This window comes from Mastigoproctus giganteus, chromosome 7 (assembly GCF_048544385.1).
Source record: "Mastigoproctus giganteus isolate SK-2022 chromosome 7, ASM4854438v1, whole genome shotgun sequence".
Classification (NCBI taxonomy): domain Eukaryota; kingdom Metazoa; phylum Arthropoda; class Arachnida; order Uropygi; family Thelyphonidae; genus Mastigoproctus; species Mastigoproctus giganteus.
The window spans coordinates 185,286,064-185,303,061 of NC_143581.1; the positions used below are offsets into that span (position 1 = coordinate 185,286,064).

The window sequence follows — 16,998 nt, forward strand, 5'->3', positions numbered from 1 at the left end:
TTGCACAAAATTATTGTCATTATTTTACATACTTCCCTGCGGAGAATTAGGATTATATTCAGGCAGACAGCTGACTTCATCTTCGCTATCCTCACTTGAATCGTTAGAAGGTTTATAATTGTCACTGTCAGAACCAGAAACGTATGGCTCTTCAAATTCTAAGTCACTCATATTAGCATAGAGCTCAAGCTCTTCTTCTGTCAGTGGTCTCTTATTATGCATGTTTTAGGTTCTTTTCTTTTTTTTTTTGTAAAAAAAAAACACGTAACAAATTACTAAATACAACGTAAACAGCACAGTCTATGTCACTACTGCGGATTTACGCACAGCACTGACTCATACACAGCACTGACTCATACACAGTGAATTCTGCAGGTAACAATACATCTGAGTTAATCGAGTTAACTTGTATTTGGCTGCCATGAGGAATTTTCTATTACACACGCCATCTACAAGATAATTCAAGAAGCTTTTTTTTACAAGTTTTGGTGATGAATATATATTATAATTTGGTTTTGAATAATTTAACATGCCTAACTCAGATTGGTGTCGGAGACCCGTTTATCCAAATAAGCTGTAGCAGTCAACATGTAAACAGACTATTCTATTTCTTCCATGATACTGACTTTTATTACATTTACATTAGTGTTTTGTAAATAAATCTAAAATTATTTCTTTCCTGACAACTTTCTTTTCATAACCCAAACAATTTATTTAAAAACTGTGCATTATCTCTGAACGTTGTAAAATTACCATTAACTGCATCCATGTAATACTGCTGTGGTGGGGATGTATAAAATAAAAGCGCCTGTGCAACTTTTAACTTTTCACCACTGAACTAAAAAAGAAAAGTATCCCATTTTGGAAAGTTTCTTTATCTATGTTATCTTTTTCTGTGTTTATTTTAATCATTTTTAGTCACTGTTGTTTTATCAGCTTATTCTTTTTTTGTATCCCAATAATGGATTTTAGTATTTCATTTCACTATTTTATTTTATACCACAGAGTGTATATTGTTGTAGATTATAAGGTGTTAAGCAATTACTATTCATGGATTTGGTTCTCAGTAATTTTAATTGATGTTTTTATTTATAAGACAGCTGAAAGTCTTAAAATCTTACTTAAAACATAGCAGTTCATAAACATGAAATAATATTCATTATTATTTTATAATAAGTGAACAATTATTGCTAATAGTAATAACTTGCTTTCTCACAGGAAAGAACGAAATCACGATATATTTATGCTAAATTCCTCACTAAAGGTAGAGAGGCAGATTATGCATAAATGCTAACACAGCTAAAAATGCATTGTTCACAACAGATTGAAAATACAGGGCAGCCTCAAAAAAGTGAATAATTTTGAATTATTCCTTGCCATTTTTAAGGTTTTAAAAAAGTTCCTAAAGGGCTCCATTTTAAGGTTTTAAAAATGGAGCCCTTTAGGAGCAGATATGTTCACAGGTGTGAAAGGAATATGTGCATCCACTAGAGGGCTGAAGTGGAATAACAAAAAATCTGGATGCCAATCTCTGCAATTCCTTTAATTTGTGATAAGGCTAGAAAATCAGCCCCTTCAAAAGACTTTTTATTTTTGTTTCTGCAGGCAAAGAATACTACTCCAAAGTGATAACTAAGATGTGCTTGAGTAATCCTCTGCAGAACCAAAATTAGTCTGTGTACCATAACTGTCAAAAATTTTTGCTTATATTTGTTAATATAATTTGTGTTTAAGACTTTTACCCTTTTTAAAAGATGCAACAGAACAAATGTCATGCATGTAAAATAATGTTAAAACCAAATGTCTCTGTAAACCCTCCTGACTCTGTGCTATTCAGGGCAGGTTATTTCACTTACTCCTAATTTGTAATTAAGATAAAATAAATCAATATTTATTTTATTTATTTAGAGAAGAGCAGTCACTGATCTGATTTTAGTCTGCTACGTTACAATGAATATTACATGAGTTTAAGAATGCTGGAGTAAAAATGTGAAAGATCATTTATCAGTTGAGGTTGGTGAGTCAAAGATTACTTAATCAACTGTATTATACATAGTAGAGTATCTTCTATGAGTTGGAGATGGGTTATCATTACTATCACATCACAGAGATGAGCATCATCACTATCATCAATCCATAACTGGATAAGGAGTGGTCCTTCAATTTCTGGAAAATTTTCTCTAGAATTTCTCAGTGATAAGCACTTCTAAATGGACAAGTACAGTACCAGCATTTTTAATCTTGTTGGCATATACTACAATGGAAGACTTCAGTTATGACCAGTTAGAAATGTCTTGCTCGCATATATCATTTTTTTTTTTTCATTAGTGTTTAAAACCGGCATGTTAGAAGCTCTTCCAATACTTCCGCATGAAATTTCCTGCAGAAATTGATTGCTCAATCAAACTACATTAAGTATTAACATTAATACACATTTGTTAAATTCTAATTATATATCACACTTTTCCACAATTGTTACAAGAGACTTTGGCATCTTGTTTTGTTCTTCTAGTTCAGTCTCTAGAAGCTCACATCTGAAATTCATAGCGACTGAACTTCAGATGTGCATAGTCAGTGGTTGATCATTAATTTTTGTTTGGTTTACTTTCTCATCTGCTAGTTCATAGTTATAAGCCATTCTTTGAATACCGTTTTAGCCATCCAGCATTCCATCGTGGCACCAAATTGGCAAGGTTCTGTAGCATTGCAAATCCCTAAAAGTTTCATTTTTTTTATCCAGTAGTGCAAGAGTACAAATGTAATCTTAATCCTTCTCTGGCAAGTTTCTTGCTTTTACTCTTGTCTTGGGCACCTCCGTAGCCAGGTGGGCAGGAGCAGCAGTGCGTAGCACCCGCTTCTTGATTAGATTAGGGGGTTCAAGCCTGTGACCACCAAATACAGAGGATGCGGAAAGGTCAGGGAATGACCACCGCATATCCCCGGAGCAATATGGCCTTAGTTGCTAATGCTCCTAAAAACCAAATTACAAACAAACTCTTGTCTTGTTTCCAAACCAAAACTTTTTCTCAGAATCTGCTATATAAAATAACTCTTCTGCATTAAATTAGTTTTCGGTAGGATATACACTCAACATATTTTGTAGTTTTGACTTTCACTCTTTTGCTGCTTTGACTGTTGCTTCACTCGAAAGGAGCTTAAAATTTATGTTATTCTATAGGCTGAACAATCTAACCAGCAAAGTTAGTATAAGTAATACTAAGTTTGCAGGCTTCAGATCAGGACTTTGAAATAAATGGCAAATGATATAAAAAAGCAAGCTTATAGGACATCACAAAAAACAAAAAAAAAAAAAACCTCAATATGTTCCATATTACTCATCCATTCCCTCTACCAGTTTGTCTAGTTCTTCCTTGAATTTATTCAAATTAGCCACCTCTAGCTAATTATTGAAAGTCTGTTCCAACAATCAACTGCCCACTGGCTACACTGGAGGCAAATTTCCACGCATCTATCCTGTAACCATCCTTCCTAAATTTGAATTTATGTCCCTTCTTGTGTGTATTCTGAGCAAAAAGAGGGATTCCACTTACTTGATCCACTCAAAGCCTTAGACACTTCCAAGTGCTGCAATTTGCAGAAATGAGGTCTTTCCTGGTAAGAGCACCCCTCACTAATCTTGTTGCTCTTCTCAGCACCTGTTTCAAGAGATTCACATCCTTCTGCAATTGAGACTTCCAGACCTGTATGCAGTACTCAAGGTGTGGCTTAACTGTCACCTTACACGACAAGATAATCACCTCCTTATTCCTACTGGCAAAATTCCTATATATCACTGACAAAATCCTATGAGCTCTCCTGGCAGCCTGTCTGCACTGCTCAGAGAACTTCATATCTGACTGCACAATTATCCTCAGGTATTTTTCATTCTCCACTACCCTGAGTGTGGTACCACACAGTTAGTATCGTACCATAGTTAGGATAGTGGAGAATGGTGTGTTAACCACTGAAATAAACACAATGAAATAATTTCAATGCAGTCTGAAACAAGAATAGTTATAAAAAAAACTTTTGCACAAATAACCTCCTTGACAGTAAATCAAGTGTTTTTATATTATTATGCATAAATAGTAATAATACCAATTGAAGAGTAAATATTTCTCAAGCTACACAGAAAATAGCAGAAATAATAACTAGCAACAAACATTCGAGAAATATAATTGAACTGGCATGATTTTAAAGAAATAATTGTAAGAACTGTGGAATGCTAGACCTGACAGGTCTTCTCAAGCTATAACTCTGGAATTGTTAAGTAGAAAAAAAAACCATAGCAAGTAAAAATCTTCCTATATTTAGGAACAGAAAATCAGATTTTTTTTTTTTTTTTTATCTTCAACCAACAATTAACACAGGCTTGTTATTTTCAAGTTAGACTACATAGGTCTAGTGCTGTTAATGCAAGGTTAAATTTCACAGAAATAACATTTTAAAGAGATCTTCCATCCCTTCTCTAAATTGTCATCCTTATTCATTCACAACTCTGTTGCCTCCTCTACTCCACTAGGGCTATGTTAATGATAGCAATAACCATGAAAATCTTTTGAAATATCTGGATTATCTCTTATGTAGAAATTATGAGAGTGAACAAGCATGGTATATACAGAAATAATGTTTTTTTCCTTCTTTTTATTTATTACCTTATTGCTCCTGAGTGAACTTATGAAGTTAAACTACTTTAGTGCAAAGAAATGTAATCTAAATAAGCTATACAATATATGTATATATTAATGCAGATATGAACTAGAAGAAAGAAACATTGGCAGGGGTGGGGGGGGGTGGAGAAAGAGATGCAGCATACGGTATATGCAAAATTAAATCAGAGATATGCAACAGTTGTCTTAATAACAACTATATCAATAATTGTGTGCAGATCGCAATCTCTTCATTCATTAGGTTATTAACTAGCATGTGCACCACAGGGCACATTTGAAATACAGTCCATTCTGGTTATTTGGGACACATCAGGACTAGTGCATTTTGGCCCGATTAAGCGGCTGCCCCAATTATCCGAAGTTTCACGTAAATAGTAAAAAATACAATGTATCCCCCCTTTACAATTGGTTCACTGTACAATCAAATCACGTTACAACAAACTCACCATAGTAAAGTACCGTTCACTATACGATGTGTAGTAAGTGCCGATCATTGTTTGTGAATTGAATTTTAATTCTATTAAACAGCGATTCTAATTAGCGAAAATAGGAGAAATATTATCCACAGGCTATAAAAGCAAAGATATATTAAACAAAATTTACCCTTTATTACCTTACCAATTAAAAAATTAAATGATACGTGAAAATCTTAAGAATATACGTGATAATCAGAATAATTAATACGTACTGTAATATGTACATACGAACTAGTTGACATTTCTGTTCACTGACGTTTGTGGGTGGGGGTTAAAGTTTAAAACAGTAAAAAGATAAGCAATCAATAACAAAGAACACGGAACACACAAATTGCAAGTAACACAATATGCGCAAGTGAGAACGGAGTAACGAGTTACAAAGCTTTAAAAATAGGAATGAAGAGAAGATTCTGAAAATTAATTTTTTTATATGATTGAAGATTTCATGGAAGTGTAAACACATTTCAGCATAATAACCCACAGAATTCCAGCTGTCGGTATTATCGCAAATTCAATAAGATCGAGTTTACTGTCCGTTTATGATAGATTTCACTAACAGAAAAGCCCAATAAACAGGTGACTGCTAATTGTTTTTATTGTTTTATGGTTGTGACCTTCAGAATTTCGACTGAACCACGTGGTACTGTTGGAGAAAAAAGTAGGGTAATCTCCAGTGCTGAGGTCTCCTGCCCCAATTAAACGAAGTAAACCCTGTCTATTTTCTCGATTAATGTTTGGTTTCTGTTTTTTAAGATTTTCCCCAAATAAATGGCTGCCCCAATTAACTGGTTGCCCAAATAACCGGAATCCACTGTATATAAAATAAACACATAACTGCCACAATTTTTAGAAATCAGAACAAGATCTGAAACATTTTTTCCAGCTTAATAATAGTAATAATTGATGTCACAGTGCAACAAGAAATTTACCAATATATCATTATGAAATATAATTAAATTTATATTTTTAAGTTATTGGCTTCATTCGTGTTCTAAAAGAACACCCCCCCACCATCCATTACGTTCAGCCAATTGGTATTAAGTTACAGAATCTTTTGTTTGTTGGGGATGGGAGGGAGATTTTGTGTGTGCGTGTGTGTGTGTGTGTGTGTGTGTGTGTGTGTGTAATACAAATAAAATCACCAAATTAATTAATTATTATTAGTTACAAAACCAGAAATCACAAGATACTAAAATTTTCTGTGCTTGTCTATTATCTTCCCACCAGTAGTTTACACTGGTTAGGTTATGTTAGGTTAGGTTAGACTTATAATTTACAATGGTGAGAGGATAACAGACAAGTACTAAATTTTCTAATATAGGCAAAATAGCAACAGCCTTCATTGCTTTCTTAAGGAAATCTGGACTGAAAGGGACTGTTTTATTTGACATAGATGGTCCAAATGCTGTTCTGCTATTTTTGGACAAGAATGGCTGAAATATCATCCATCATAAAGTAAAAAACTGTTTATGAATTTTTCCCATATGAAATAGAAGAAGCAGAATACTTTCTCTGTGTATCTAAGAGCAGGTGAGTCTGACTTGTTGATCATCCCTTCACACTGTGCACCCATGTAATCAACTTTATGCATCCCCCCACCCCTCAAAGTTTAGAACTAGCATGCACAAAATATAGTCAAACACTGACTTCTTAAATACATTCCTTTTTTAATAATTTCAATTTTCTGTATTGCTTTCTTCATACCTTCCTCAATATTGAGGAAGGTACGAAAAATTACAAATACTGTTACAACCATGTAATAAGAATGTCATTAGTATCATGTAATAACTTCCCTGGACTTTCATATTCAATCATTAAATAAAAAAAAATTTTAATTGTAAATTTAAATATTGATCAATAAATATTATATCCCGTTTTGAAAAATACATAATTATTAGCAAGGTTCTGTTCGTGCCCATGCAGTCCAGAACCTTCAGAATTTTGTCTGTTTTGACAACCCTTGATCTAGAAGAACTAGATATCCATGGAAGAGGAAAACAAAGCAGAAATGAGGTGGAGAAATCACATGACTGTTAGTAACAGTTTTGCATGAAAAGCAATGCTTAATCTGTTTTTCATTAATATTAAATTACAATTTTCGTCGCATTAAGTTTCTTTCCAAATTCTTCACCACTGGCAAATATACCAATTCATGCAGCTAGCCTCTGTATTTATTTACTGTATTATTTGTAAACATAATAATATAAATTGTCACTTCATTATTACTGGGTTTGTTTTTTGAAAACATAACAAATACACATTTTAAAAACTGCATAAACTTGTCTGAAATTTGTAAAATCAGGAAATATCTTAAAAATCATAAAGGAAATGTTTTTCATAAATTTTTAGAAAAACTGTGAAAGTTGAAGTTATGCAAACATGACCACAATTCATTATAAAGTAAGCTATTTAGTAAAACCATAAAGAAAAGTCATTTTCCAAGAATTTTATAGGAAAATTGTAAAAACTGGCATGGGTGGAATGTTGTACAGTACCCTATCTTATTAGTTTCAAAAAACTGAGTTGTAACTTGCTTTTAAGTACATTATTGGTTTTGTCAAAAATTTTTGAAATTGTAAAGTAATTTTGCATCACTCTGTAACTGAGGCAACAAATTTGATTGTCCATGTATAACTGAACAAACAGCTTTACAAGTGCATAAAACTTGTTCTATTTAAAAGCACTGCAAAATCCAATCAAAGTGACTTTCCAGTTTCACTGTATCACTCAAATATAATATATAAAGAAGAACTGAAAAGCACTGGAATATTTCTGGGAAACAAAATAATGTGTATATAATTTCTCATCTGACAGGTTTTTTTTTCAATTTTTTTTCAGCAATTCATATAATTTAATGATTCTGTTTCCTTGATTACTAAAATTAATACTTTAGTATCTCCACGTAAACTAATATTTGCTAAAAATAATTTATGCATAATACAGTCGATTCCAGTTATTTGGGACATATCGGGACTAGTGCATTTTGGTCCGATTAAGTGGTGCCCTAATTATGCGAAGTTTCATGTAAATAGTTAAAAATACAGCTTTACAACTGATTTTCTGTATGATCAAATCATGTTATGATGGATTCACCACAGTAAAGTACCATTCAGTATACAATTTCCCCAGGGGGCTCAACATCTGGTGAGTATGGGCTTGGAATACCCAGGGTCCTGGGCTGGATATCATCAGTCTTCTTTCTCTTGGTGATTCCCCCCCCCCCTCTCTCTCAGGGTAACTCGGGAATTTTTTTTTTCTGGCTGGTGCAGCATAAGCCTCAGGCTTCCTTGCATCATACGGATAATAATATATAGTAAGCACTAGTCATTATGATCGTGTTTTGAATATAGAAATTAAAGTTTAATTCCATTAAACAGTGATTCTAATTAGCGAAAATAGAAGGAATATTATTCACCACAGGCTATAAAAGTAAAGATGTACTGTATTAAATACAAATTTACACTTTTTTTTTTTTTTTTTTATTTTGTTACCAATTAAAAAAATTAAATGATACGTGAAAATCAGAAGAATATTTTCCACAGGTTAGCAAAATAAAAATAAATTTTCGCTTACGCACATAGCTTAATTAATACGTACTGTAATATGTACATAATAACTAGTCGACATTTGTGGGTGGGGGTTAAAATTTAAAACAGTAAAAAAGATAAGCAATCAATAACAAAGAACACGGTACACACACAAACTGCAAGTAACATGATACGCATAAGTGAGAATGGAGTAACAAGTTATGAAGATTAAAAAAATAGGAATGAAGGGCATATTCTAAAAATTAGTTTTTTTATATGCTTGAAGCACTAACAGAAAAGCCCAATAAGCAGGGGACTGCTAATTGTTTTATTGTTGTGACCTCCAGAAATCCGACCGAACCACGTGGTATGATCGGAGACAATCGTAGGTTGTCCCAATTAAGTGAAGTAAACCCTGGCTATTTTCTCAATTGGGTTCTGTTCTTTAAGATTAGTTCCAAATAAACGGCTGCCCCAAATAACCAGTAGCCCAAATAAAAGGAATCCACTGTACTTTTAAAAATGGTATATGGTTTTTTCCATACATCATTTTACTTAAAAAAAAAAACATAAAACACAAGTAAAATGCTTGCATTCGTGCAATTTGTAATGGCTCAGAAAAGCTATTAGGTATGCAAATATATCTTCATTTCTCTTATATTAACCCTTTCCAGAGTGAGTTCCCTGAAAATGTCAGGCTTCGAGTAGTGAGTTGTCTTCTACCAGTGTGCTGTGTGGAGAGAGTTTCTTCATAAAATTTTGAAATTTCATAAAAACTCGTCACTATTTCTTTTCTGATGTAATGTACTATCTTTTACATCTAGTTTGGTATCACACGATTCAGATTCAATCTTATCAAATTCTGGATCTGAATACCAGAGAATTTGGCCTTCTGTAAACCAAAATTAGGCAATGGGGGTGTGATCTCCTCTGGTTTTAAAATCGATTTTCATGCTGACATCTATTATGAACTGTCTACTATTACTTAGAATCACTGATACAAAATGACAGCCCTTACTGGAAGATTTAAAGACAATTCATACATAAATAGACACACATGAAATGTAAATGTAGAAATATATCTACATACACCTTAGAGACTACACACAAAAAAAAACATGTATATATAGATAAGTACTCTGGAAAAGGTTAATAAAAAAGACTTCATAAATGAAGTTCCCAATCTCAACTTTTAGGAAAAGAAATGCAACTCGTTAAAAAAAAAAAAATAATAATAATTAATACTTGCCTAGTAATGGCACCTGGAAGTAAAACAGTAACAGACAATGTAACTGTGATATGATTTATCTTTCTTTTGGCAAAAAGTTCAGCACTTTCCCTTGTGAATCCTGCTATCCTTTAAAAACAACATACATAAAACATGTCAAAACCATTTTAAAGTGATAAACAGCATAATGTCTGAAATAAAAGATACTAATGGAATTATTAATTAATTGATACAATCAAATAGAATGAATAATTGAATTGAAATACAATGAAAAATCTTGCATCATTTTCCACTGTTAATGATAACTCCAAGTTCTTGTATGATCTCCATATGTGTCAGTTATACAAGCTGTTAATTAAACCAAAAGCCATATGCTATTCCAACATATATGTTGGAATAGAATACTGTTATAAAAAAATATACAGGTAGCCCTCATTTCGTACCAGTACAATTTGTGCCGATTTGCAATTGCACCAGTCACTAACCACAAGACCATTTTTATTTTTGAAGACTTTTGAAGTCAATTTTTGAAGACTTAAAGAAGCAGGTCAGTGCAATGAGATACGATATTTTTGGCTAGCAAGGGCTGGTTCATGAGATTTAAAGCAAGAACCAAATGCAGAAGTGTGAAAATTACCAGCAAGACAGCAAGTGCAGATGCTGAGGCTGCTGCCGCATTCCCTGCAGAGTTTCAGGCCATAGTAGAGGGTGAATATCCTTCAGATCTCATCTTCAATGTTGATGAAACGGGCCTTGGAAAAAGTTGCCCCCAAGAACCTTTATTGCCCATGAAGAAAAGTCTTTAAACCCAGGAGGCTCCTGGGTTTAAAGCATCAAAAGACAGGCTGACACTTTTGTTGGGAGCAAATGTGTTTGTCAATTTAAAATTGAAGCCAATGATGTTGGTGTACCACTCAGAAACACCATATGTTATGAAAGGCTTAAACAAAGCCATGTTGCCTGTGTACTGGAAGTCAAACAAGAAGGCTTGGGTGACACAGGACATCTTCTTGGATTGGTACACCAACTATTTTTGCCCTATTGTTCTCAAATTCTGCAATGACAAAAATTTACCAACCAAGGCTATTCTTCTTTTGGACAATGCCCCTGGACATCCTACAAATCTGGATGAAATCAGAATGCCTCTCAAAGTTAATGTAGTCTACATGTCCCCTAATACAATATCAGTTTTGCAACCCATTGGCCAGGGGGTAATAGCCACGTTTAAAGCTTATTACCTACAGCAGACATTTACAGAAATAGTAAAGCTTTGGACAGGTCCAACATTACCATCAGAGAATATGGGTAGTCTTTTGATGTCTTAAAGAGCATCAATCACATTAAAACAGCCTGGCAAGAAGTGACTGTCAAATTGTCTAAATGGAGTGTGGCATAAACTTCTCCCAGATTTCATGCATGACTTCAGAGGATTCGAGCCAAAACAGAATATTGTAGAAGACATCAGCAGGCTGGCACAAGAGGCAGGGTTAGAAGAAATTACAGTCAAAGGTGTAACTGAGCTCTTGAAAAGTCATGCAGAGACCCTTTCAAATGAAGACCTTGAAGAGTTAGCTGCAGAAAGTAGCCAACAGTAGAAAGAAGAGAAAGAAGAAGGCTCTCCTCTAAAAATTATGAAGACCAGTGATCTACAATGGATTTCTGCAAGTTTAGAGTCCCTCACTCTGTGACATTGATCATGACTGGGAGAGGAGTGTTACAGTTAAAAGGGGTGCCAACCCTGAGCTCTTATTTTGAAATTCTTAAAGAAAGGAGAAGAAATCTAGGCAATCAACATTTGATCCTTTCTTCAAAAAAAAGGCAATCTTCTCAACCAGGGCCGTCAACAGAATATTCTCAACCAGGACCTTCAAAAGCCAACTAAAACTCCAACATTACACCACTGTCAAAATGTTTTATGTACGTATTAATTTATTTTTTATTTAAACGTATATACTATTATATTTATGTAGATTTAAAATAAAACACTTTTTTAATTTAAAAAGTTTATTTCTGAGCTTTAAATACTCCAATGCTGAAAAGGGTAGGTAAACTTTTTGGTACCCAGGACCTAACCCTGTAATTTCCCATTGACCCCATGATATAAAGGGTTCCTTTTTTGCCTGTCTCCCCAGGAACCTAACCCTATTTGTCTTTATTTAATTACTCCTTTATCCCATCCCCATCCTCAGTTTAATACCTTGCCCTATACCATTTGCTTGTTCTAAATTTAATTCATCAATTTTATATACTTTTTCCACCAAATTCTAACACTATTTTTTCCGAAATGCATAAAACCTACATAAAATTAATTTTTTTTTCTCCCTACTCTGAAAACATTTATATTTTATTTTAGCTTTATCCTTATTTTACCTTATTTTTTTTTTATATGACTGACACTGCATTGGGACTACCTTGTCCATACTGTGTGAGAGTGGTGTTGCTTTATCCCCAGGAGGCGCCTCCATAGCGGGTGGGCAGGAGCAGCAGTGCGTAGCACACACTTCTTGATTAGACTGGGGTTCGAGCCTGTGACCACCAAATACAGAGGATGCGGAAAGGTCAGGGAATGACCACCGCATATCCCCAGAGCAATATGGCTTCAGTTGCTAATGCTCCTAAAAACCAAATAACTAACAAAGCTTTATTCCTTGTAATTTTATTCTTTTATGCTTTATTTCACTTCTCTTCCACTGTTATGGACAAGTATAGAAACACAGTTCCTCATAATGATCAGGTGTAGTCCCTAGTCCCCTGATAAAATACCTGACCATGTATCAATATTTACTTTAACAAACAAGATTTTTGCATTTTTGCTATCCCCTTTTTTTGACCTATAACTAAATTCGCCCACCCATTTCTGATGATAGCTATCTCACCTATTATTTTATTTGTTTAATCATTTTGTATTAATCATTTTACTTTACAGTTCCCGCACCTCTAATTGGCTTTGCAATTCAGCCTATAATTTTCTTAATTGATCATAACATATAGGATATTCACATTTTTTCTCTCTTTTTACAAACCTACAATACTTCTTATTTCTACTATTCTCACCCTTCTAGTTTTAGACACTTTGTGCACTTTTCACTTCCATCTGTGCACCTTTATCAAACTTTATCATACTTATCAATTCCTACATATGAAAAAAAAATGATAAATTTATATATATATATATATGTTTTTTTTTTTTTTTTTTGTATAATATATATTAGAATTGTTTAAAGTATTACTAAAAGTACTCGGACATTAAAAAAGATAGGAACGGTTTAAAGACCACATTTTAATGGAATATAGATCCTGTAGATTTCTTCGGCCTGCAATATAGCAGGTAGTTTCATGCATTAGTAGAGGCATACAATGCAAGAAAGCAAGCTTATCAAGCATCAGCCAAAAAAAAAAAAAAAATCAGTTGATCCCACTGTACAGAATTTAAAAACTGTCTGAGACCCCTATAGTCACTTTTATGAAAGTAATAGCCCTTCCCTTCAGCCTTGATGGTAGTTACATCTTTAAGTAATTCCCACATCAGTACATTGTGATCACTGTCACCCAGTGGTTCCTTTATCTGGAAATTCTTAATGCATGAATAATCACTACTGATAATCAGATCAAGAGTATTACTCCCTCTGGTTGCTGCCTCCGTAACCAGGTGAACAGGAGCAGCAGTGCGTAGCACACGCTTCTTGATTAGATTAGGGGTTCAAGCCTGTGACCACCAAATACAGAGGATGCGGAAAGGTCAGGGAATGACAACCGCATTGCTCCGGAGCAATATGGCCTTAGTTGCTAATGCTCCTAAAAAAAAAAAAAAAACTAAACAACAAACAGCTAGAAATGGTTACCTATTTGTTGTGACCGTATGCATATGGAACCCTCTGGTTGCCTCTCGAACGTATTGCTGTAGAAAGCAAACAGTCATCCATAAATCCACAAAAGTCTTGCTAGTGTGCGAGTGACCAACCCACAAGTTCCAGTCGATACCTGGAAAGTTAAAATACCCCATTATAAGACATTCTGATTTACAGGCCCACTCTCTATTTCTCTGCACAATTGCTCTTTATACTCATCAGATTCATTAGGCCTATAACACACACCTACTCTCATTTTTCCTTTCCGAGTGCTTAGGTCACACCAAACAGACTAAACATTGCATTATCCACCAATATCAATTAGATGCACTTCCTTAGATTTTATGTGTTTCTTAACTAACAGCATAACCCCTCCTCCCTTCCTATCCTGTCTATCCTTTCTGTACACATTGTACTCCCCAAATTACAATTCTGCATTTTTATATGTTTGACACCACGTCTCTAATATCCCAACAATATCTGCCTTTGATGTCTTGACTAGCACTTCAAGCTCATCAAATTTATTAACTATACTCCTAAAATTTATGATATGTCAACAAATAATTTCCCTATTCCTCCAGTGCAATAGTTAATGATTCATGTGAATCATTAACTATTGCACTGGGTGAATTCTGCCACATCTTTTTAATTCATCCCATAGTGGTTCTACTGAGCTCAAATTAGTCTTTATGCACACCAAACAGTAACTATATCAAATTTGATTTTGGTGCCATCTCTTTCATGTAAGTTGTCCAAAATTCCCATTGTAATGTAGAACTACTTTCTGTCTAAGGAGCATCAAAAGTTAACTGATATGAACTGTAATGCTCTAATTCCTACAGAGAAATTTCACAAAAAATGATAATATAATGTGGAGGTGAGCTTTACAGTGATGTTTATTCAGTTGCTACACGTTAGCAGCTTTGTTTATGTGTATCAAGCGTGCCGCCATATTTTGTAATTGTGCTTTATTCCCTAAAAATGAGTAAAATACTTAAAAGGCGTGAAAAGAAAGCATCCTAGTGAAGACACTACAGATTCAGAGAGAAAAAGAAAAGCAATGTCAATAGACAGGTGGACTAGGTCAAAAATTCTTACCCGGGAAAATTTGTAGAAGCTTCATACAAGCTTTTATGGCCAAAATCACACCAGCCTCTGACCCACCGGGATTTCCCAGTAAGGCTTATGGCCAGTCAGCCTCTGTTGATGTAGAAAAAATATGAAACTGTGAAATGCTTTGAGCAAAATGAAAGACCATGTGATACTGCTTGTGCTACAGGCCTAAACGAGGCAACGCCGAGAATTAGAAAGAATGCAGAAAAAATAAAAACTTTCATAGAACAACTCAAAGTGTAACAAAATCCATTAGATCAAGACACAAAGAATTGGAAAAGATGGAATGTCTGTAAGGATAGAAGATCAAACAAAGAACAAGTTTGCTTACGATAGAAGCAAAAGCATTAGCAATATTTTATTACGATTATTTATTGTTTGGTAATGTTTTGGTTACAAATGTGTGTTCAATCTTGGGTGTTCGGTACGTAACCCCATTTTTCCCATAGGGCCTAAGTTATTTATATTGCATGATTTTGCATTGCACATGAGTTTCTAGGAACACAACTATCATGCTATACGAGGACTGACTGTACTCTTTTGATCCTGTAATACCTGTTCTTAATCTGCATACAGACAGTTACATCTATTTCACCAATGTCAGAAGTGTCTACTAAAAACTTAAGACCACAGCGTATTTATGCAATGCAAAAATTTTAATGATAACATACAAATAATCATACTTGCTGTCTTGCTGTTCATACAATGTTCGTGAGCGATCAACATCCAGCTGGTAAAAGAGCAAATGGCTTCTTGAAGTCTGCAAAATAAGTATAAGTATATATATATATATTTATTAATCAAATGAAGGGTTACACTTTGATAAATTAAATAAATAAACAGCAGCTATTTAAATAATAATACTATCAAAAAATATAATATAATCCAACTTTTTGTATTAAATAATGAGGTACGATAAAAGCACATAACTTCTAAAATCTTTTAAATTCACAAATACTTTAACAGACAATATACAGCATCTACCCAAATAATAACAGAAGGCTAACAAAGAGCTAAGGAAAACAGTCGCACCTACCAACTTTTAGAAATCTGAATCCATTTGATCCTTCATATCCTCTTTTACATTAACTGCAACAATTTTTTTTAAATCAACTGTAATCATCTGCAACATTAATGTTGATCAGCAATTAAAAAAATCTAGTAAGCCTATGGAGAGGGTATTATAGCAGCTAAAGAGGGTGATTATGTTGTTCTATCGGTCATATCTGCAAACAGAGGTTGAAGGCCCAGGCAACAACAGGGTGGATGTTATGTATATTATCTGAAGAAATGCAGCACAGCTTTGGATGTCATGGTAGAGCTGAGGCATACAAGTTTATTGTAACAATAATAAATATCACAAATCATTCGGCATGGTGTTCTTTCAAATTAATAACAATACACAATTAGCATATGTTATTATGAAATGGAATAAAACTTTTAATATTATTTTTGGCTGTATGTTCTAAAAGAACTATATTATTTTCTAACTTGCTACCTGGTTGAAATCAGTTATACATTTAATGCAATTTGAATAAAATTTTTACTACACTGAGCTAGTTTTATTAAATGTCAAACTTCCTGTTAATAGTGCAGCATAAAAAAAAAAAAAAAAGGGTAAAGAAAACAGGTTTTCTTTCTCTGGGTAATACAATAGAGACCTTAAAGGATACAATGGGCTATATTTCAAGATTTCCAGACTCGCAGACCATACTAACAAAAATTTCACATCCCAACACAATGAACTAGAGGTAAAAACCTTCACATATAAACTATTATTAGTTTATATTTGAAGTGATAGATTGTTATGTCCAGAGGAAGACAATTTACTCTCTTCCCCACAAAAAAATCATGGATGCTAAACAATATATCAATTTTAAAATATATCAATATATCAATTTTAAACCCTACATCAATTTTAAAGGTTCTTGCACACCTATATTATATCATCTAAACAGGTTCAATGGCCGACATATCACTGGTAAAAGATAAGAACCAGTGGGCACAAATATAAACTCTTGCAGCGTAACACAATGCTGGATCTCATATTGTAGATAACTGGAATAAATTTCCTGTAAAGGTAGCCAAAGCGGAAGTTTCATAAAGTTCAAAGTAGATTTGGATGGCCACTTTTTT

At 33.8% G+C, this 16,998-nt stretch overlaps 1 protein-coding gene across 2 annotated transcripts in view; it reads right to left on the reverse strand.

Moving 5' to 3' along the window:
• Positions 1-16,998, reverse strand: part of Rich (Guanine nucleotide exchange factor subunit Rich) — a 579,939-nt gene that overhangs the window by 512,479 nt on the left and 50,462 nt on the right. For both annotated transcript variants that reach the window (XM_090378010.1, XM_090378009.1), the window contains exons 3-4: positions 15,546-15,622; positions 9,923-10,030 (exon numbers count right to left, since the gene is read on the reverse strand). In XM_090378010.1, the coding sequence (XP_090234136.1) occupies positions 9,923-10,030; positions 15,546-15,622 (185 nt within the window). The remainder of the gene's footprint in view (positions 1-9,922; positions 10,031-15,545; positions 15,623-16,998) is intronic.